The 22,342-nt window shown below is 40.1% G+C and overlaps 1 protein-coding gene across 5 annotated transcripts in view; it reads right to left on the bottom strand.

Annotated features, from left to right (window-relative positions):
* Window positions 1-22,342, bottom strand: part of tns1b (tensin 1b) — a 154,996-nt gene that overhangs the window by 66,867 nt on the left and 65,787 nt on the right. For 4 of the 5 annotated variants that reach the window (XM_053328001.1, XM_053328004.1, XM_053328000.1 and 1 more), the window contains exon 4: window positions 6,863-6,901. In XM_053328001.1, coding sequence (XP_053183976.1) covers window positions 6,863-6,901 — 39 coding nt within the window. Of the gene's footprint in view, window positions 1-6,862; window positions 6,902-21,994; window positions 22,324-22,342 lie in introns of those variants that run through there. The other variant, XM_053328003.1, reaches the window with a different exon arrangement.

Raw genomic sequence — 22,342 nt, 5'->3', positions numbered from 1 at the left:
CTTTAAAGTACTTCCCTCTGCTTGCCTAAATGTTCTTGCACTGTAGGTTGTCTTCTGTGTCAAACACTATCCATCAATGTGGGTGTCACTGACAGATGTGACAACACCTGTAAAGGCTCTAAACGGACATGTCCAATAGTGCCTCCTAGTGGGTGTAAGCACAAACTGCAGGCCTGATCCAAAACACTCACTGTTGTAATGATGATTCACCTGGCACATTAGTCCTGGCTCATAACATCAATAATCCACACATTCAAACTCTCAGCTGCTGAAAACAACAACAGCCCCTTTGTTATTCTGTAAAGCTGAAAAAGCTGCCTAAAAAGGCAATGCTGCTTCACCAGAGCTGAAGTCTCTTCAGAGCCAATTCCTGTTGGATTTAATAGCAAGCGCCAAGTGCAAGGTTGAAAATGTGAAGGTTAAAAACTACATTCAAGGACAGATGGAATGTTTTCCATCACCCGTTATCCCCATGTTGGTTCAGTGTATTTTCTGCATGAATCATTCAAACATTCCCTCTTTTTTTCTCTCTCATGCACAGATATAATATGATTCACAGAACACATTTATCTCCCGTTGGAGAGTAACTCCTCTTCATACAGTAGGGTTGGGCAAATAGTTCAAACCAACATCACAATATTGATAACAAAATGTATCTTATTTCTTATATCTATATACACTCACTGAGCACTTTATTAGGAACATCTGTGCCGATACAGTACCTCGGAACATTTTAATGTTACTGTATAGTGTACTAATATTTTGCTCACATCATGTATGTTAATGTGATGGACAATGTGAACACTTTACAATTTCCAGTAGACCTCCACCACCCACTATCCAATTTCCTTGGATTCATTAATTTCTAATTCATTAATTAAAAACTGATAACTCAATGATGTCATAGTCTTCAATACCACCAAAAGTCAATCAACAATAATATTGATTTATGGCGCAACCTCGCCACTTCAACAGTCTTCCTAACACATGAGCAATAACACACCCACAGCTGCTCCTCTCTCATGCTCCGTGGTCCTTCATCTGCAGCTTTCACACAGCCATGTCCCAGAAATGTAAACATAGTGCTGAGGAAGGAGGGGCTGCGCAGGCCTGTGTGTATCCAGGGTTGGGGTTTGGTTTGGAGTGTGTATGCATATTCCTTTTCCCCTTCCCTTGGGATAAGGGGGCTTCTGAAATACCAGAGATCCCTTAGGACCAAAGGAGAAGAGAGTGGACGGTCCTCGCTGTGGGAAAAGCCCCTAGCCGTCTGTGACCCTATACCACCTCTGACTTCTCTGTGTTTCTCACCCCGCCTGTTCCTGCTCCTACTGATATGGACTACGCCACTCACTATGTTATGTAACTAAAAGCCTCATCCAACATGTGAGAGGGGAGGGAGTCTCTAAAGGCACATGCCAAGTATTTTTACTCCGTGAGTGCGTGTGTGTCTGTGTTTGTATGTCTGTGTAGAGGGTCTACTCAATCACATCCGCATGTACACACATTTCATCCACTCTTACTATTTTACTTTAACCCCAAATATGGCAATAAAAGAAACATTATGAAAATAATATTCACCATGAATATCTTCAATGTTTTTTTCCACCTCTCTGGCATCTAAGACTGCACTCCTCATGCATGTACTTTATACACTAATATAAGGAGCTATATACATACATCTCCAACTATACTATAGTTAATAACTTAAAGAACAGAATAGGTTATATGTCAATGCTTTCCGAAACAACCCATTGGACAGTGCGGTTTTCAGTAACTTCTAAAATGCCATTATAAAAATGATTCATGAATGTTTTCTGCTACCACTATGGTTAAGGTTTGGTTTGGTATGGTTAGTGAAGGAACATGGTAATACTTAAAAACAAACCAACATTGACCGTGTAGGAAATAGGATGCAAACCACGGTCTCCAGTAACAAAGTTTCATTCTGTTATGCCCAGCCACCCAACAAGATGTCTTTATTAAAAGCTCTTTGTTTTCTATAATCTCACATTATTCTGTCTTTGCTTCTAAAAGACAAGAGTCATGATTGCAACCACAAGATGTCCTCGTCAGGAAAACATGATTGTTGTTGAGGACAGTCTTGTTAATTTAGTAAAAATGAGAAAGTCGTTACTCAAACTTGGGTGGCAGCGAATATTCTCACAGAGCCCATCTGAAAGTGAAAAACCTCAGTACTCTTTGAAGACAAACTGCTGTGCTTTTTATTAGGAGAACCGACAATCCGAAACCTCACCAAAATAAAAGTCTGGACAGCTATACGTAGGAGGATGTTGGCATCTGATAACCAGCAGTTATTCAAGTTTGGAAAGCTCGACATAACTTAACAGGCTGAGGGTGACCACAGTCTGAACCGATGTTTCTACATACTGTACTTTCTAACATTGGTAAGAACATTGGAGAGAATAACGCCAGGATCCAACTGCAGGAGTTTCAAAATCCTAACCGGTGCCGAAATCGGGTTGCATCACTCACATGAGGAGAAACTTCACAGATGTACTTTTATCTCTGATCTCAAACATGCACATGATGAGGTTAGAAAAATAAAGCCACATAACACAATAAAGGATGTTATTAAGATTATTGTGCCAGAGGTAATCTGTCTATTTCCGTAACTTTCCGAAATCAAACATTTGACAATCATACCCACTTCATGACGAGCCAGCAGCCATTTAGAGGTGAGAAAAGAGCCAAGGTTTGAACTTCATTCTCAACCTCTCTTTTTATGACCTTTTTCACAACTATTTCTGCCAAGTGAACTACTATGAATTTTCCAGGTCTTAACATGTGCGCTGTTATTCCTGTATTCGAACAGTGCTCAACCCTCCCCCACAACCTCCTCTATGATGGCTGACTTTTCACTACGCCTTCAAGTGCAGCTGTTGGAGCAGCTATACACACTTTGATCTCCAATGTAGTCAATCAACTTGATACAGCAGAAACCAACTCTTGGTTAAGTATGTGTTTTTAAAAAACCCTGAAAATCAATTTGGAAGTGAAGATTTTAGGAGTTTTGGAGCCAAAAAAACAAACTTGACCATGACATCCAGTCTTTGACACAGTATGCTCAGGTCTTATGTAACAGATTATACACACATTTGATAAAGCTAGATTCTCACGTGGTACACGTAAGAAACTCAGAGGCAAGACTCTAAGTTGAACATTAAATATGTCCCTGTTATGCACTAACCAGTTGGCACATTCCCAGGGGACTAGACTCATGATATCGTCACAGGATGCCTGGTTGGTGCATGTATATAGGACGTAATACAGGGCACATCAGGGAAATATGTGTGGTTCTAAACACAGAGCTAATTGGACCACATCTAGACCATCTTTGCCCTGCAGTTACTCATTACTCAGCAATGTCCTGGCCCTGTTCCCCCGCTACACAAGACCTATAAAAAAAGAAGCTGGGTGACGTAGGTGTTAGTGGTTTATGGTTTTCTGAGTTTGTGCATATCTGAGTGCATGCCTTCTTTATGTGTCTTTCTGTGGGGTAGGGGAGGTATGTTAAGGTGTGTAGTCTACCTCACCAAAATCCCTAATGTCACTCATGCAGTCTTTGTGTTTTTGCAAAATGAAACGTATTCCTGGCAGTGCTGGCTCAACATGAGGGCACATCTGAGGGATATTCCCAGCATGCTTCATTCACAGCACACCATGCACGTCCAAGTGTGGGGGTCTGGTTGGGGGTAGTCACTTCTGTCATCCATGCTGCTTTATGGGATCTTCCAACTACACATCATTAATCACAACAACCAGACTGCCTGTTAGCAACACCTTCCCACAGCGGGTTGTTCCATCCCATATTCAGTCCATAGGCTCAGTAGTTAGTGACTAGTGGGTTTCTATATTTAAATCAGGATCGAGAGGCTACTAATTTCATAATTACACTGATTTAACTTCAACATGCTGGTGCAGTTATGTCTTACACAATCACAGTGTCCTATTTCTGTCAGTTACCAACGCTGTGGCTCCACAAATAAATCAAACTTAAATCCATTTTAACAACAAACTAGAATCACAATAATCAATTCCATAAAATTTGCATCTATCCAGAGCGGCTAGTGCAGACTACATGACTTTTGCCAAGTTTCCTGTCCCAGACAAAATTTAGAAATCTGAAGAAAAAGTTCTTGAGTCAGCATAAAATGTGTGCTTGTGCCAGTCATGATAGATAGCCCAGTTCGAGCAGTTAGATCTTGTTTTGAGCAGTCGTGGACTCTCAGTTATGAAACATGATTTTACTGAAGCCGAAAAGAAGATGCACCTGTAGTTGAAACACCTTGAAGGTGAGTCAGAGATGGTAGATGAGCAATATCTTATTAGAGCAGGAACAGGAAAGGAAAGGAAAGGAGGGGAGCACCAGTCACATTTCTGCAAATGGAATAATCTTTTAACCAGAACACTTCTGAGATCAGTTACATAAGTTGTGCAACCTCTTGTTAAACTGGAAACACAAAAAAACATGAAGCCTGGTCCAGCTTTTTGCAGAAACTCTGCCATACCAAATATAAACCACTAAAAAAAATGTAATATATATAGATTTATAAACCATAATAGCCAAGAAATGTAGAATGATCAAACCTCAAACATGTGGGGTTTGTAGGCAAGGCAAAGCAGCTTTATTTATATACCGCATAATACTTTTAACTCTCCCAAAAAGGCAATCTTATTTACAAAAAAAAGTCCTTATTAACTTTAACCTACAATTATAATGATTAATCATGTTTTTTATTTACCCTTTCCACAGCTTTAAAATGTATGTCTCAAATCCAAAACACTTCTTAGGCCAACTGAAACAGTGAACTCATACAGTAGCACTTGTTATTCTTCGTAGCTCAGGAACATTTGTATGAAAATATTTTATGTTCACTTCGCTCAGGGTGGAGCATCATTATCTGGTAATAAAGTTGTATTTGTTGTAGCTTCTCCAATCTCACTGGAATGTCTGGACTCACAAAAAAGAAAAGTTCACATTTTTCTTCCAGCATTTTTCTCCCACTGGGTTAATATATGGTCGATGCTGCAATCAGTCTGCACCTGAGTAGGGTGTTAAATCATGCTGCTCTCTGGCTATGAGCAAAAGAATTTACCAAACAAGGGTCTGAGGAGAACTGACACACACCTCAGGCCGGAGTACTCCAAGCCATGCACGCTTGCACGTCCACATAAAAACACGCACACATCGTCATACATTTCCTATCATACAGCAGCAAATACACCACAAGCCCTAACCCCCCACACTGTTTGCACAAGTAGAATGATTTACTAATCTACCCCAACTTAAAATAACATTTCAGGTACATAAAAACAACTTGGATTTCAGCAGGATTTCAATACATATCTGCTTCCCATGCTTCCTATTCTTTCAACATAGCCTTACTATTCAAATAGCTGTATTTTTAGGCTACAAGAAAACATAACCATTGTTGGACTTGTGAGCTATGTCACAGAAAGCTACATCGTTTTTTTCTCCGTGTTGTTTTACACCTCAGCTCGTCAGTGTTTATGAGAGCAATCAGCACCGTTAATGCAGGCACAAAAGCCTCTAGGGAGTCTCCTGTTGGCAAGCAGAGGAGAAAGAAGGTAAAATGGAGGAAGATGCCTTGAGGCTTCTACTTTCTTCCATTTCATTCAGCTTTCTTTCGTGCAATTAAATCTGATAATGGATGAGGAAGGGCAGAAATATATCCTATATCAATAAGCCAAACTATTTCACTTACTACTTCTTGTTTCTAGTTTAATGTCGAACTGCAAATTAGGTCATAAAAATTAATATTTTAGATCTGCCTTTGAAAGCCCTGTGCATTATTGTACATAATGCAATCATAGTCTAGCCATCATAGTCTCATTTTCTTGAAGCAATTTGAAGAAGAAATTGTGGGAGCTGTTAGCCTAGAAATGGCAGCATTAACAGACTACAGGTTACGTTGGTGAAGGCAATGTTTATGTCATGTGGAGGCCAACAGGTAGACTAAGTTTGAAGTAAATTATCTTGTACTGTGTTCATTTTAGGGACCAAAGGACTCGAAGTCAAGAGCATTCCTTTAACAATGCCCAGAAAGTTTAGCCTAGGCTGCTAGACATCGAACAGATGTCTTCATGTAAAAACAATCTAGTACATAAAGCATATGTAGGGGATAATAACATTTTCTTGTGTGATTACAACAGCTTCTATGAAAGAACAACAAAAAATTTTGAGAAATATTTTCTGTGTGAGCAGAGAAAAGCGCAGGGGGATATTTGCTTTGGTTTGTCAAGCTTCCAAAACCATTTAAACGCACAACATGCGAGAAGGAGAGTGAGCAAATCACATCCAAGTCTAACACAGCTTCTAATGCCAATACCAAATAAGGTAACGAAGCAAGCGTGGTTTTTATTGCCCTTGCAAAATCACTTCATACTCAGACTACGTCCCACTTCAGTGTTATTTTAAAGACCAAAAGACATCATCGTAATACAATAGAGTCAAGAACAAAGCGTTTTAATTACTAATTCTTGTCTAGATTATTTCTTGTTTGTTTTCATGCCACATTAATTACTGGATTCAGGACTCTAAAATCCACTTCAATTTCAGAACAATTGCCAAACAATGGTTAAGTCAAGTGAACTCACGTTTATTTATATAGGCCCAAATCACAAGTTTTGTCTGAGGAGGCCTCCAGATAATGGTTCATTATCTACAATAGCAACTGCTTTGTTAGTGTAGCTGATACAGGCTATTTCTGCAATCCTGTATGTAATAATTCTTGACCACGAAGGACCAAAATACCAGCTGAGCATATACAGCATGGAAGCAATTACTAAAACAAAAAGAAAAGAAAAAAGTTGTACTTACCAGCTCATAGTTTGTGGCAGGAACACAAGATGAAGACACCTAAAAATGAAAAGAGAATAACAGGTCAGATGCATTGTTGTTTCGTAACGTTCGTAAAGTTATTCTAAGAGCAACAGATCAATGTAACAACTGAAAAAGCTGCATTTATGTGTTAACTATGTGTAATGTAACGATTCTTGCTTGTACAGTAGAGTCAAACCCACTCTCATAGTCTTATCAACATGTTAGCAAAACATCTCAGATAAACCAACTGTGCTCTACCTCCTTAGTTAGCACCAAACAACAGACAGACAAAAATAGCAACTATAGCCGGTGAAGATAGCGGAGCAATTAGCAAGCTGGTGAAAACCAAACAAGAGCTGAAAGGACAGAGAACATAGAGCTAATATGCGTCAGGTGGCAAGAAACATGATTTCCAATAAATGCACATTTTTGTCTTCTGGATATAAAAAATTAGTCATGGTCGCCATATCAACGGTGGTATTGCTTTGCTACAAAAAGTAATTTACTGCAGTTTCAATTAACATGTATGAAGCATTTCCATCAGAAAGGACAATGTTTATGTCCACTGCAATAAGGACTACAGAACTCAGCAATGCCATTAAATTTAAAAGGACAAGCTAATGAGCACCACGCCATAATCTGACTGAAAAGCTGAATGTCACATCTCACCTCTCAGATCCTACACGCTGTAAGACCTTGTTTAACTCAACCAAAAGAACCAAGCCCTGGTTATTCAGCGGTGGGATTTCTCCAACAGAACTCATGATCTGTCGAGGGCCCGGGCTAATCCGATTACCATCCGACAGTTTCCATAATCATTCTGTGAGCTCGGAGTCACAGCATGAGGACTGGGGCCGATAAACAGGAAGAGTATAATGATAATGGGCTCTAACAGAAGATTCAAATGAAGTGCTTCCAGAAAAAGATGAGCGCTTGATGAGGATGAAGACAAACAGGATGTCACCACTGATGTTTCCTTCCTGCGCACGTCTGTATTCTGTCACCATCATTTTCTGAATGCTACTCACAGAAAAAAACTTAATTTTCACCACTTAACCATGTGCACCAACCAATTGCCAAATGACAAGCATTTACAAAGCACAGGGTTTATAATCTCAGTAGGCTTTTGACCTGTTTGTATCCTTCATCCTTCTGTTACTACTGTATCTGCAACAGTCTCTAACTCTTAAAGATTACATCGAGGGGCTATCACAGCTGTTGACCTCTCAAAAGCACCTTTGATTTTTTGCTACTGCTCTACCACTCTCCTTATCTAAGGCTAATTGTGTCATCTCAGCAACACAAGCCTTCTGCTCTGTTGGGGTATGTTTTGTGTTACTCTTGAAGGAACCACATTCCTCATCTGACCGCAGAAAACAGTAAAATTCTGGCCACCTGGACTTGTCTTAACGGCAGCCTTTTGAAACATGTGCTTTCATTAAACCTGCACAAAAAAACAGCATAAATCACAGCTTAGGGACATGTATTTCACTTTCAATGCCTGAACTCAGTTTTTAACATTATTTGAGGGTCTTGCATACATTATTCCGACCATACAGAACCATAAGGACAATGGGTTTTTGAGGCCAATACCAATATAAATATTTGAGAGTTAGAAAAGCTGATAACACATCATATATAAAGTTTTTTGTAAAGATCCCTTAAATTTGATTTATGTGGTATGTAAGATTCCAAGTAGGACATATCATTCAGTGCCAGTAAACAGTTTGGACACATTTCTCCATTTATATGAACGGGAAAGAGTGTCCAAACTGTGACTGGTACTGTTTATTCAATAAACCAATAAAAACTTCCAATTTATCAGTCGGATCCCCAACCAAGCCATTTGAAACTAACAAAACCACAAGCAGCTAGTATGTAGATGTGAAGCTAAGGCACAATACAATTAGATAAACAAGCTACTGTATTTAGGAGGTGTAATACTGTATGCTGGTCTATCCACCAGTAACAGATGCTCGCTAAACTAAAAGCACCATTGGATGGCTGCCATAGCGATGTGAGCGTTAGCTGATTAGATTCACAAAGTTGAGGATGTGTGAGTCACCTTGGATCATTAGTCTCTAGGACTCTTTTTATGGCTCTTTCACGAATCCCATCTGGAATACAGGAATTTCAAATCTAAACAGGAAATGACTTTTATCAGATTACATGTTTCGGTCAGATTTAGCAGCAAACGCAGCTGATACACTGATTAGAAAATAGGCAGTACCTAAATTTAAGACATGTTACAATACAGCTGCTGTGACGTGTGTACTGCAGCTTGGAAATAAACGGTCACATTAGTGGTTACGTGACGTTAAGAAAGTATATTTTCTTTCATTTTCAAGGGATGAAATGTTCCTCAGAGACTGGTGTCTGTCACAGTTGCCCAACTCGTTGCTCTGTGTATCAGCAGCATACTTGAATGATGGCATCTCAGTGGAATGCGTCTCTGTTTTCAGATAATTTCATCTGGCATGGTGAAGTGTGTCTGAAGTTGACAGGATACAGTATCTCCGCCTGGCTCAAATCCCCTCCAATACAAGTTATTCTAACCCTCCTGTAGTACCCCCATTCCCCCATTCCCCAAACACCCCCCCGCCCCCCTTCTTACTACGCCATCCTTATCGCTCACAACGACTTGCTGTTTTCTCTCAGGGGCTCCGTCTACCGCCTGTGACTCCTCAGGCCTGGTCAGTGTTAAAAGCCAGTCCACCTGCAGTCAGTAATCATTAAGCAACATTTAACAAACACACTACTATCCAAAATATGGGAAAGGTTTGGAGTATCCTGTTGTTGTTTACATGTCTGCACATCTGGGTTAGCTAAAAGTTGAACATGAAGACTTACAGGACACATTTTAACATGTCACAGTAATAAAACAGGTATAAATAATAAAATTAATGATGGCTGAATTCCATTTATCTGCTTCAGTTTCAAGGTCCTGGTATGGGTGCATGCTGGCTCACTGTCACGCTATCATAGTGCATAAGGACACTTACAGAGAACTGAGCCATCATTAAACATATTAGTTACACCTGTGCTGCTGTGATGAGGTCAAAATGTCAGTTGTGTAAAAAAGAAATGATATGAACAAAAGCAAGACACTGTGGTATGTCCTGTTTATTCTCTGTTATCTCATCAGGGAGGTAATTATCCAGAACCATAACTGTATGATAACTTGTATTATTTTGTCTTCCTTATGTATATATCCTACTACTTTTTGTGTTTACAGAAACAATTACAGCTCCTTACACAGACCCCACCCCACACAAGTGTTTTTTGTCTGATTAAACCTCTTTTCAGGTCTGATTGGCATCTCCTTCACTCTGCTGTTAGTTGTGTTGTTTCTGTTAGAGTAGGATGGACTTTGTGACACTATGTTATCTCCCCCCAAGCTCCCCACAGCATCAACTTGAACAGATGTCTAATACAACAATACGAGCCAATATAATAAACCATGATATTAGACAGACATTGCTAATAGTTTAACTGCTGATATAAAAATTATAACATGTCCTTCAACAATTTCTTAACACACTCCAATTGAAGTGTGAACAACTCCTTGAGCCTTTCTGACCCTCAAACCCTGCTATGATAAAAGCACAGTGTTTAAACCTCTGTTCTTCTCATGCTCACTGGCCAACATGCTGTAACTTAGCAGCTGCCAATCATGAATTTGTGTGAGCTAAAAAAGAACACGCGTACGTGTTTAGTGAACTTCTTCTGGAAGGTGTAAAAATATAAATGCATACAGGGCATGCTTCCTCATCCATTTTAATAAGTGTTAAGCACTAGAGGTGAAGGGTTGTCTGGCAAAAAAATAAAACGTGTGTGGGCAGAAAAAACCCTTGTAGCATTGAGCTATGCTAGTTTTTTGCTTTGCTGGTAGTAAGACAGAGGAGAAAATCACTGTAGCCAGAAAACTTTCTTGAGTTGTACACTTTAGTTTCACAGGAACAAACGAAGCCTCCAAACTGGACTGTACCCTGCTGTAGCTACACTGATCATAGAGTTGTCTTGCTGTTGTCAGTCTGAAGCCATTATGCCTTGCACATCAATGCAGTGAATGCTAATTTGATCAGACAGCCATTCATTGAAACAGACAAACTGATGGTCTGCCACATTATGATGAATGAATGGAAATGTAATCATGAAATGTGACATTTCGGGGGGGATGCTGTGCCATCAGACACGAGGCCAAAACATAAAACAAAGAGCGACTTTATCGAGAAGCTTCCAAACATCAAAAAGGATGTGGCAACTGACATTTAGTTGAATGTCATGTCTAATAAAAAGTATACTTTTTATTTGCACAAAATGAAGTTAATTCTGTTTGAGACAAAATCAGTGCCAAGTAAGCCGATGTCGTCACTGTAATGAAATCTAACGTAAAGGTCAGGTTGAGCGGGTAGGTTGTCGGCCCACATTGAAATAACTCACATTCTCCGTCATGCAAAGCAGCTACTTCCTAACTTGTTGAGGGCTGAGGAGGAACTTTGCACCGTGGCAGTCTGGTAAAATAGTCACGGCCAGGATCTCCCAGAAAAACCACAGGGAATATTTATCCAAAGGACGGGGGCAGGTGAGCACTTAGCAGTGGGCTAGCCACAGGTCAAACAGTGGGAAACCACTATGTGAAAAATACTCTTGGCAAAGAACAGCTGATCTGAAAAGTCGGCATGGAGAGAGCTTATAAGGAGCTAATGGATGTTTGAATTGGAGCATGTGAGCTACAGCATGTTGCTCATTGCATCCTCCGAGTCATTCAAAAGGATAAATTCAGATTTTTCTCCAAGTCTATTTTAATCCAGTGCTCACATGCCATACTGTATGCATGTATTTTCGAGCTATCACAAGAAAAATGTTTATTATCTGAATCAATCCAACGCAAAAGATGTGATTCAATCATTGGCCTCTGAATCTCGTTTGAATTTAGATGAAAACCTACACAAAGCCTTTGTCCGTGCTCTGCGGTGCGTGGGGAGGAGGCCTGGCGAGAGTGTGTGTTGATGCTATCAGGAGTATTCAAATGAGTGTAATATAATAAAGGATAATTGTGTTGTTGCATTCCGTACATGCTTGTGTTAACATCATTAAACAAGGGCCCATTTCCTGCAGACAAAAGTCCATGTCAGACGTCTCTGGCTCGTAGGACAGCGTTTCATTTGCAGTCAGCTTTCTGCTTGCAACTGACACACTCCAGACACGGTTACGTTATGTAACTGCTGTCAGTCTCCGATGTCTGAATGTGTCAATATTCAGACTTAATGACGTGACTGGGGAAGAGCTTCAAAGTAAACAAATGATAAATGGATTCATAGTTTGGGTAAATAACCTGCAGCAACATTTCTTCTTTGCCTATAAATCACAAAGTTCATGCAGAGAAATCAAACATCGGAGTGATTGATTGTGGCAGAAAAAAAAGCACATTCCAGCTTTACTCCATAAAAACCAGTGAAATGTTTGCCATGCAGGTTAGCTTGTTTCCACCGTGTAGAAGAGCGTGGGGCTGTGCATGCCCTGCCGCTGAAAACTTTCCCCGGCCCTCCGCGCTGGCATATAAACACACGGCTGCCCTGAGTGCTTTTATGTTTATCCAGATCCTTGCATCTGGCACATCCCAGCAGAACTATTCAGTGTGCAAATTCAATTTGTGAGGCGTAACTAGTAACAGAAGGCTTTCTGCAGCCGTGATGCTGGAGTGTGCCAGAGTGTGGGTCCGTATGGACTTATTGGGATATTATCAAAGCACAAAGGAATGATGGTAAAGCTTTAGTCCAAGTGCCCATGCCCTATCACTTTGTGTTTCATCTGTAATCATTCATTTATTACAATATGTATGTGCATAATATGTACACAGAATGAATGTTGTTTTCTCTAATATGTCTATTTCTACCTCCCTACATCTCTCTTTTTTTTCTTTTCTTCAATCTGTGTCTGTGAAAGTTATGGCCTCTTGTTTTTCTGCGGGCAAAGTTGTGGAAAATCTCAGATTTATTGAGCAGATTGGACTTCAGGACATGTACGCTGCTGAACAGCAGACTCAACTGCTGTCTCGAACACTGTTCCTTGTCTCAGTGCCACTGATTTATGTTTCACAGTACAAGAAACACTTCAGGAATGGGGGAGCATGTATGCATGTGCGTATCCTTGTGCACAAGTATATAAGCACTATGTGTGTACTGTGTTGTGTACAGTACAATATGAATGTGCATCATTCATGTGTGTTTATGTTTGTACTGTAAATTGATCATTTGGAAAACAACTCCACTAAAACTACAGTAGACATGTGAAAGCATAATTAAGAGCACACACATAATGTTATTCTTCCTGTGTATGAACAACTTGAGCGCCAGAGGGATCCAACAGCCTCTGCATGTCCCTGCCATGTTTTTTCTCCACGGCTGGGACTCAAGTGGCCTTCTGCCGAGCCAAGCGCCTGTTCATTCTCACCCCGCCTTTGTTCGACGGGACTGATGGCGTGGAGAGGGGAGAAGCTACAGCTTGTTTCTTTTGTTCCAAAGTTACAGCAGGGGTCACGTTCTCTTCCCAGACTCTTTCGGCTAAGAGCCGGTATTTACCAGCACGCTGATTTACACATTTAGCATGGCTCTCACTGTCTGGCAGCGAGCCAAGTGGTGGAGGATGAGGAGGGGGTGTCTGGAGAGAAGGGAGAGGGCAGCCATGGAGAATCAGGGTTGCACGGGGGTGTACATCCTTTGGCATTCATAGTAAAGGTCTCTTGCTTGGAGCTGGTTATCTACTTAGTTTGTCATCTTTAAAAGACTGTGTTATTTTTGATTGGAAGTTTTTTTTGCTGCTAATCCAAATCCAAGTCATTCTACTGAAGCAACACCTCAACATTGTTGGCAAAGTGCTTACTTGCCACCTTACCCAAAGTCAGATGAGAAGATCAATACCAATTTCATCTGTGCGTACAGTACAGAGAAAGATCTACGAGGCTTAGCTGAAAGACTGGAAGCAAGGGGAAACTTTAGCCTCTGTCAGACGTGAGGAGTTGTTCTCCCGTTAGATCTCCCGTTTTGTATCTTAGTGACACATGAAAACATTTTTCCAGATGATGTCATTGGACATCTGCTCACTCACAGGAGATGTTAGGAACCAGTGTAAAGAAATGGGAGCAACAAACATAACAAGACAGAGGGGAACAGGGGAGTGGAGAAGATACAGACAGAAAGAAAGAAAGAAAGAAAGACCTTTATGAATACAAGATTGTAGATATTATTGTAAACCAAAAGGGGTCTCATGTCAAAGATGTGGAAATTAGGACCTTTCTGTGGAGAGAAACTGATTGATAAATTTGATGTATGCCTTTCACTGCACCATTAAATACACAGCATTATAACCACATAATAAGATAGTGTGGTTATTACAGTTATTGTGGTTTCTGTGCACACTAATATTTAACATGGTAGAGTGCCGGACTTGCCACAGTCCTAACCATAATATCAACTGTTAAGATTTTGTGCTCTTTGAGAACAGATAAAAGAAATGAGATGTCACTCACAAAACAAATCTCACCACAAGGTCCATTTAGCAGCTGTTCTGAAGCTTTCAATTGTATCACATGATTCATCAGCAGATGGAGTTGCCCTTTGTAGGCCTGTTGATGTAAGATGCTCATAAACATTAAACATCTACAATCCCATGAAATGATGATAGGAATGAAAGCACGAGAAACAGCTACTAAAATGGACCCTGTGGTGAGAATGATTTGGCAATTACTGTTTCCAAAATCAAGTACTTTCAATCTTAAAAAGTATTTGGGGGGAGATTGGACAAGCTGAGGCAAGCTTGTGTTAAGAGTCAGCCATGCTGGCATTTAGCACACAGCGTCAAGATGAGCTGTTAACTCATTACGCAGTCAAAAAGCCCCTCAGCAGGATATTAAAGACTTACAGTATGCTAACATGCAAGGAGCTTACAGACAACTGCCACACTAACTCACCTTCACGCCAACGGACTTTGCTGTATCGAATGACAGATGGATAGGCGGGTTTGGGTTTCATATTTAATCTCGCCAAAGTCTTTCCCGTCATCTCCTTCTCCTTCCTTCATCTAGTACTCTTTCAACTGCTGTTTTTGGCACATAATTGTTTTTCCATGCTGAATATGAGAAATGTAAGAGCGGAGATTATGTTCGAATACAACTGATGGTCTCTGTTTGCCACATATTGTTTTATACACAATCATTCAGGTTTTTGACACTGGAATGAATCGAGGGAGAATATATTGATCCTTTTTACAGATCTGCATGAGAGAATTGCACAACCCGACTCTTGCAAGCATTAATCACTGCCACACTGTGGTTTCCAGCACAAATAATACTATAATTAATGTCACTAATATGTCTAAAAACACTGCCATTAACTGGCCATGAACAAGCTGAGCAAAACTGCCATTAAATCTTAATTTCCAGCATTCATACAGCATATTAAATCAGTCTTCAAAGCTCTCATATGATGTAGCAGAGAACACAACAATTTATAGAAGAAGTAAACATGCTGTTTATTCTAACAGAACATTAGTGGAAAGTATGTGTTGTGCAAAAAGAGCTGAAATACTATATTGATAAAAAGGAATATTAATACACTAAACAGCAACTGTTCAGGGTCAGACAAAATCTTTGCTACTTGGGGATATTCGGGAACCTGGCACTGATGTTTCCTGTCTTTATGTTTAGGAGACCAAGCCCCCTTCCACATCAATCAGTTATGAAAAGCAAACAACAATATCAGGGCTTTCTGGCAAAAACCGAGGAAACAGGTCTGCTTTCTATAAACATTCCTCAGAGAGACATGAAGGCTTGATAAGGCAAAAGGAGAAAAAAAAAAGTAAAAGAAAGAAAACAACCTCTCCACCCTCCCATCTGTCTGCTGGCACACACGCATAGGGCACATACTTCACATAGTGTTCGCATAAATGCTCAATCATATGGAAACAAATTGGAGTTTTAGTGTGTGTGGTTGTTTTTCACACTTCATGTAACTTTCAACCAACTTTACCATGAAATTTAAATTCTCGCGTAATCTGACATCAGTCCATATATTGGGTACGATTACAATTATGGTGACAAGATTTGATCAGGTTGATTATTTATTACCTTTCAGATTTGATTGATACAACAAATGCACTTAAATTTCTTTTTTTTGAGAAGGAAAAAATAAAAGAGTATGGAAACTGTCGTCATGGGTTTTACATCCAACTCAAATGAACATTATCACATTGAATTATGAAAAAATGCGAGACAAGATAGATAAGATAAGATATCTGGGGGTGAAAAGTAGGGTGATTAAAAGAGATTACTTTGCTCTCCAACAACCTCTAAAATGGCATTTTGTCAAACCCCACATCACGTCAAAGATTTAAAGTCAACAACTCAATCCAAAGCATGACTTCAGATAAGATATAAACCAATTAGTGTAGTGGTGGTGGTGAAATCATATGAACCCTTGCTTGCCTCGTGCACACTGAACAAACACTGACGGACGTCAAAACTGAGACTGCTCATGCATCAGGTTTGCTCAAGGAGATAAAAAGCATGAAATTACAATATCCTGTGTTTTCTGTCTCTCTCTACTTTTTGCCATATGGAAATTTCTTGTCAATAAACAAAGTTCCTCACAAAACCATTTCCAAAGCTAATTTTAAATCTATATCTTTTACATCCTTGCTTACTGGCTTGCAGTCATCTGCTTCCCTGCCTTTGTTGTCACATTGCTGCATGCTTTGATGCTTTACAGCCTCCTACTCTCGCTCATGGCCATGCATGTGTGTTCTTGTGCATTTACTCCGAGACATCCTCCAATTTAACCGACAAGAACTTTGTTAAGATAATGGAAACAGGAAGATTACAAAAGGTTAGGGGAGCTGAGGGAGGGTATCTTATTTTTTAGACCCATCCATCCACCACAACATCCTCCCTACATGGATTTTGTTACTCTTTAATAACGTCACCTAATTTGCTTCTATTCTCCCGTCATATTTACTACGGCCACTAGGGGGCTACTCTTGAAAATTAACATATATCTTGCGGAGAAGGTTTTTATTAGGACAGTCTCAGTCAGTTAAGTACTACCAACAAACATACTGCAGACCTAAGACTTGGTGTATTTAGTACTGTCTGGAATTGGACTGTGTGTATATAGCATGCTTAAAATGCTTCAACAAATCACTTCTGCATATAGGGGAAGTTCAAATGACTGGCTGGGGACTCACCGTGGACCCATGTAAACACGGATTGTACAAGAAAACAGAGGAACCAACTTTTCCCCAAAACTATTTAGAGGGCAAAAACAACTCACCATCCTCCAAACCACTTATGAGTAAAAGCTGCTTCAGAAAAATGTTTCAAGATCAACCATTTACCTTCTCTGTTGTTAGGAACCAATCTCTACAAAAGGAAAAAATGATTCACTGGAACTTCTACTTCCAAAGTGAAGATTTATGAATTTGAGCTTTACCAGTTGGAGGAGTTTTGATCTCAAACTGGTATTTAAGTTAATTTAAGGCACTAAATAATACCTATACACCAAAGTACAATATCCTAGTCTATGCATTTAGGGGTATAAGGGCATCATAAACTGAAAATATATATATATAATTAATCTATAAAACTGTCCACATGGCTTAACCTTAGAAAAACTTTCAGCTGAGTTTTATTGGAGGAGCCACATTCAATAACCATCATTTTGCTTTGAAGGCAAAAAATAGCTCTGTGTTTGTGAGATGTTGGGTCAAATAAAGCCTTCTACTTGGTTCCTATACTTCAGTTAAATCATATTAAAACATGACATTTTGGCATCATGTTAAGGCAGCCATCTTGATGTTGTCACGCCAAATGAGAAACAATGACATTTAGTAATAAAAAATGTAAAGCCACTTGTCAAAGACTGGAAAAGTGAGCTAGAAGAGTGATTAACCCCCCCCCCACCCACCCCACTTCCCTTTTTTCTCAATACATTCCTCAACTATGAAACTGCAAAGAAAGGCTCGTTATACCAGGCAGCTTGATTGCATGGAGCTATTTTAAAGATTAACCATCATTACATGTCTCACTATAATGTCCCTCTTCTTAGAGGTATTATAGGGAATTCCTCCAATTTAAGGGGTTTTAGTGTATGAGGGTCTACGGAAAGCATTCGTCTAAGTGTGCTTACACCACTGAAGGCCAGATGGGGAGCAACAAAGATTGTAAGCAAGATCTAGAGTGTAAACCAACAAAATAAAACGCTACATTCAAACAGCTTTCTAGCCAAAGAAAAAATGTGCATGACAGGCTATATTTGAAGCACAATTTTGGTCTGAGTGAGACACCAAACAATAAACCAGAAACATTACATCAGTTCTGAGCGCATGAATGGGCATGATTTAGTCCAAGTTGGTGGGCCTTCTCATGTCTTTGCTGTACAGCGTTGTTACAGTGTCTAAGCAATAAATTCTAAGGGGGTCCACTGTTCATTTTAACTGCAACATTAGTCTCCGGATATGTTCCTTCTTACAGACTTTAAACGCCCTCCTCGGGGTCTATGACAGCAGTTTCTCATATGTGCCAGGCGACCTGCTAAGTAACTCCTATAAGTGAAACATTATGACACCCTCGATATGAAATATTGAGCTTTTACTGTGCCCTCATTGAAGACGATTAATTATACTAAAAGCCCAACTGTAAAGCATGACACTTTGGCACAACTGTAGATTATTTATTTTGCTAATGTATGGCAGGACCACAGTATGTGCCAGGTCTAGAGGACAAATTGTATAAAGAACATTTCTATACACATATTGCTGCAGCACTGAGCATTTTCTGAGGCTATAACGAGGTCCAACAATACATCATTTGTATAACATTACAGGGGATATGCATTATGCCATGTATTGATTTAGCCTTGTGTATTTTGTATTATGCAAACTTTGTACTTGAACATAACATTGAGTGAATGTTTAAAAGTGTCTACCCGGCTTATATCGTACAATACTTCGATGACTTTGAATCACCTTGCTACCTATCTATGAGTTAATGGGGATAGACATAGACAGAAGAAAAAGAAAGTACAGTGAATTTAGAAAACAAGACTAAGAGTCTATGGCCATGCTAGCAGCTCTGCAGCTGTACTTCCACAAAGCCATGATTGCTCAAATGCTCATAACAACAAGTTAACATGCTGCTATTAGCAAGCATCATTTACCATTTTCATCTTAGTTTAGTGTATTAACATACAAACATCTACTGATTAGAAATAAGCAAAATACTGCTGAGGCTGACATGACTGTAATGAGTTTTGACAGTTTTGGCCATAAACTACAGAACAAGTTGAAACTTCATCCAGTCTAGATCAAAGGTGTCACCAAAGTTATTAGAATTTATTTTGGAGGGAACATGAATGTGTGTACCAAAGTTCATGGTAATCAATCCAGTTTTTCACTCAAAAACTGTAAAATTCAACCTCAATGTTGCACGAGAGGAAAAATCAGAGGACAACCAAAGTCTTTAAAATACAATGTCTGGGAACCATAAATATATGTACACGATTTTGTGCTAATCCATGAAGTAGATGGAAACTTTGACCTGCCTGTTGTGCTAGAGGAACGAGATCACCAACGTCATTGGGCTTCATCCTCTGAGCACTATGTACATACATGTCTGTACAAAATGTCATGGTAATGTGTTCAATGATTGTTGACATTTTTCAGTTTGAATCAAAGCGATGGACCGATATTTCCTTCCCTAGAGTCATGCTACTTGATGGCTCAGAATGAGTGAAGAGGAGTGAAATAAAGGTTTGGTCAAGACTCAACCAGCTATGCCTTTCATGGTTTATGCGGTGATGTGAAATGAAACAAAGCTTGCAGTCTTATAACAGGAGTTTTAAAGACAGACATTTATCAAAAACAAATACTTTGTACTGTCAGTCTCTTCTGTAGTAATGAGAAAAATGATTAAAACCCGAACAAAACAAAAGCCGCTTTTTTGTTGTACAATACATGGTAATAATAGAGGTTTGCTTTGTCTGTAAGGAATGACACACACATACACAATCTACAGGGGTATGCAGACGCACACACACCCAGGAAGGATTACATCATCAGAGGAGCATGAGAATTCATGCTGGTGGTTTTTATGGTCCGTGGACCACTGCCTTATCCCTTCTCTCAGATACACACACACACACATGCAGCCACTCAACACAAACCCACACACCTTCCCAAACTGCCTAAACCTTTCTACGTCCCTCTCCTGGCTGGAAGTGTGGTTGTGGTTAGGCATCTATCATGAGTTGCCTGAAGGAGAGACAAGGAGTTGACTGGAGCGCTGCTTCCCTGGCAGCCAGTAATGATGAAAAATGTTTCCTCTGAAATCCAGTCCGCCATGGGCTCCCTGCCAGTGGATGTACGCCATTCCCACACAACCAGGAGTCATGGGTAATGCCGTTGTCCAGGCATGGCAGTTTAAGTTGGCCACTGCTTCCAAGGAATTTGGTGATACAGTGACATATTTTTTCACACTGCATACAGGAGTAGACATGAACAGTGTGGCTCTGGGGTTACTCATACAAGTTATGACAAATGTGATGTCAAACATCACATGTTTTATAGAAATGTACAGAACATTTGTTGCATTATCTGATCTAAACAGGAGAAGAACAAAAGACCATTCTGTTCACTTGCAATATAATCAAAAATGTTCCATACCCCAAACCCCCAGAGGCCCCAAAGTTCACTGCATGTCAATTGGCTGCACATAATTTGCAAGATTGAGACAAAATATCAACTAAGGTGGGCTTGGCATTATTACTGACCCTTTGGCCCTGTACACTGTAATTTATGGGACCTTGGAAACAACAGGGAACATAAAGTACTCAATGCAAAGTGGACAGGAGGAGTTTGGAGGGTCAATACGGGCACAACAGCAAAACTTTACCCAGCAAGTGCCGGTGCTATAGCAGTCTAACAGCTCTGTTGAACTGCAGTACATTTAACCTTATTTCACAGGTTGTACTGTGATACTGAATCCAGATGCCCACACAGACAGGGTTGACAGGGCAAATCACAGCTGTCTATGTACAGTGCAACCTTGCTGATGTATTTATGACTATGCTCTATGGTTTTGAACAATGCCCTTATTGTCTTTTGCAACTTTTGTAATTGTATCTACTGTATGTGCTATAAAAAAGTGCTGTAGGGTTTTTTTTTGTCATGCCTGGAGTGGTGTTTTCTATGCAACAACTTTTGCAAGGTTCTATTGTGAAACACTGCAGCTGAGTTCATGGCTGCAACAACACTGAACACAACACAAGCGGACTAACACACTCATGGACACACACTTTCTCTCTTACAGTACATGCAAAACACACATATGTGCACTTTTAGTAGACGAAATGTCACTTTCGCTTGCAAATGCTTGTTGTCAGATTCTAAAGAGAAGAGAAAAGAAGAGAAGAAAAGAGAAAACTGAAAACAAGAGGAGACATACACCACCGCTGTCATTCCAGCTATGACCATGGGCCACCAACCACAAAACATGGTAAGCCAAGGAGACCACACACAGACACAAGCCCTACAGAAACAAGCAGTGCCTTACATTAAATAAACACGTATAAAGTCTACACTAATACAACAAACAAAAAAATATGAACTATGTCTTTCTAGATTGCTCAGTTAATCACATTCCTGTCATCCAGTGAGCATACAGTAGAGGCAGCCCAATGTACTGAGCAAACATGCAGCCACTAATACGACTGTAATCACTCTCACACACACACACACACACATATTGATACACATGCATGTACACACTGTACAGCTACCATATAAATGCATATGTAAAAAAACCCTCATGTATTGTACAGTAAAGCCTGCCAACTTACATCAGTACATCACCTCTTCCAGGTCAAATACATCCCTAAAAAACACATACATCTGAGAGCACTTAAAGCTTTCTCTCTCTCTCTCTCTCTCTCTCTCTCTCTCCCATTTAATCAAGCAAATCCACAATGCAGAGAGCTCGCTGTGAATCAGAGCACAGCCAACACTTGGGACAGCCAGGGATCTCAAATACCAGACAGGCAGCAGCTTTTTACCCCTCTCACAGCCCACACTCCTTACCTGAAACACTGCGGTGGCCATCCTGTCTGTGTGCCTCTCTTTCACTTTTTTTGGTTTCCTTTTTTAGTGCGGCTGTGTTTTAGTGCTGCATTGTCCTTTTACTCCCCCCCCCCCTGTTGCAGAGGTTTTCCCTGCGCTCCGTCCAGATGGCTAAAGCTAAATCCACTCACTGTTACCTTGGTGCAGCGCAGATCTGGAGGAGTGTACAACTGTGTGTGAGTGTGTCAGAGCGAGAGAGAGAGAGAGCGAGAGCGAGAGAGAGAGAGAGAGAGAGAGAGTTGGTATCTGTGTTTCAGGCTCCAGGCTAATAGGTCTGGCTTGTCTCTCCCTCTCTTACTCCTCCTCCTC

This window comes from Scomber japonicus, chromosome 11 (genome assembly GCF_027409825.1).
Source record: "Scomber japonicus isolate fScoJap1 chromosome 11, fScoJap1.pri, whole genome shotgun sequence".
NCBI classification, from domain to species: Eukaryota; Metazoa; Chordata; class Actinopteri; order Scombriformes; family Scombridae; genus Scomber; species Scomber japonicus.
Note: the sequence above shows the minus strand (reverse complement) of the source record. Positions and strands in the feature narration are given on the sequence as shown.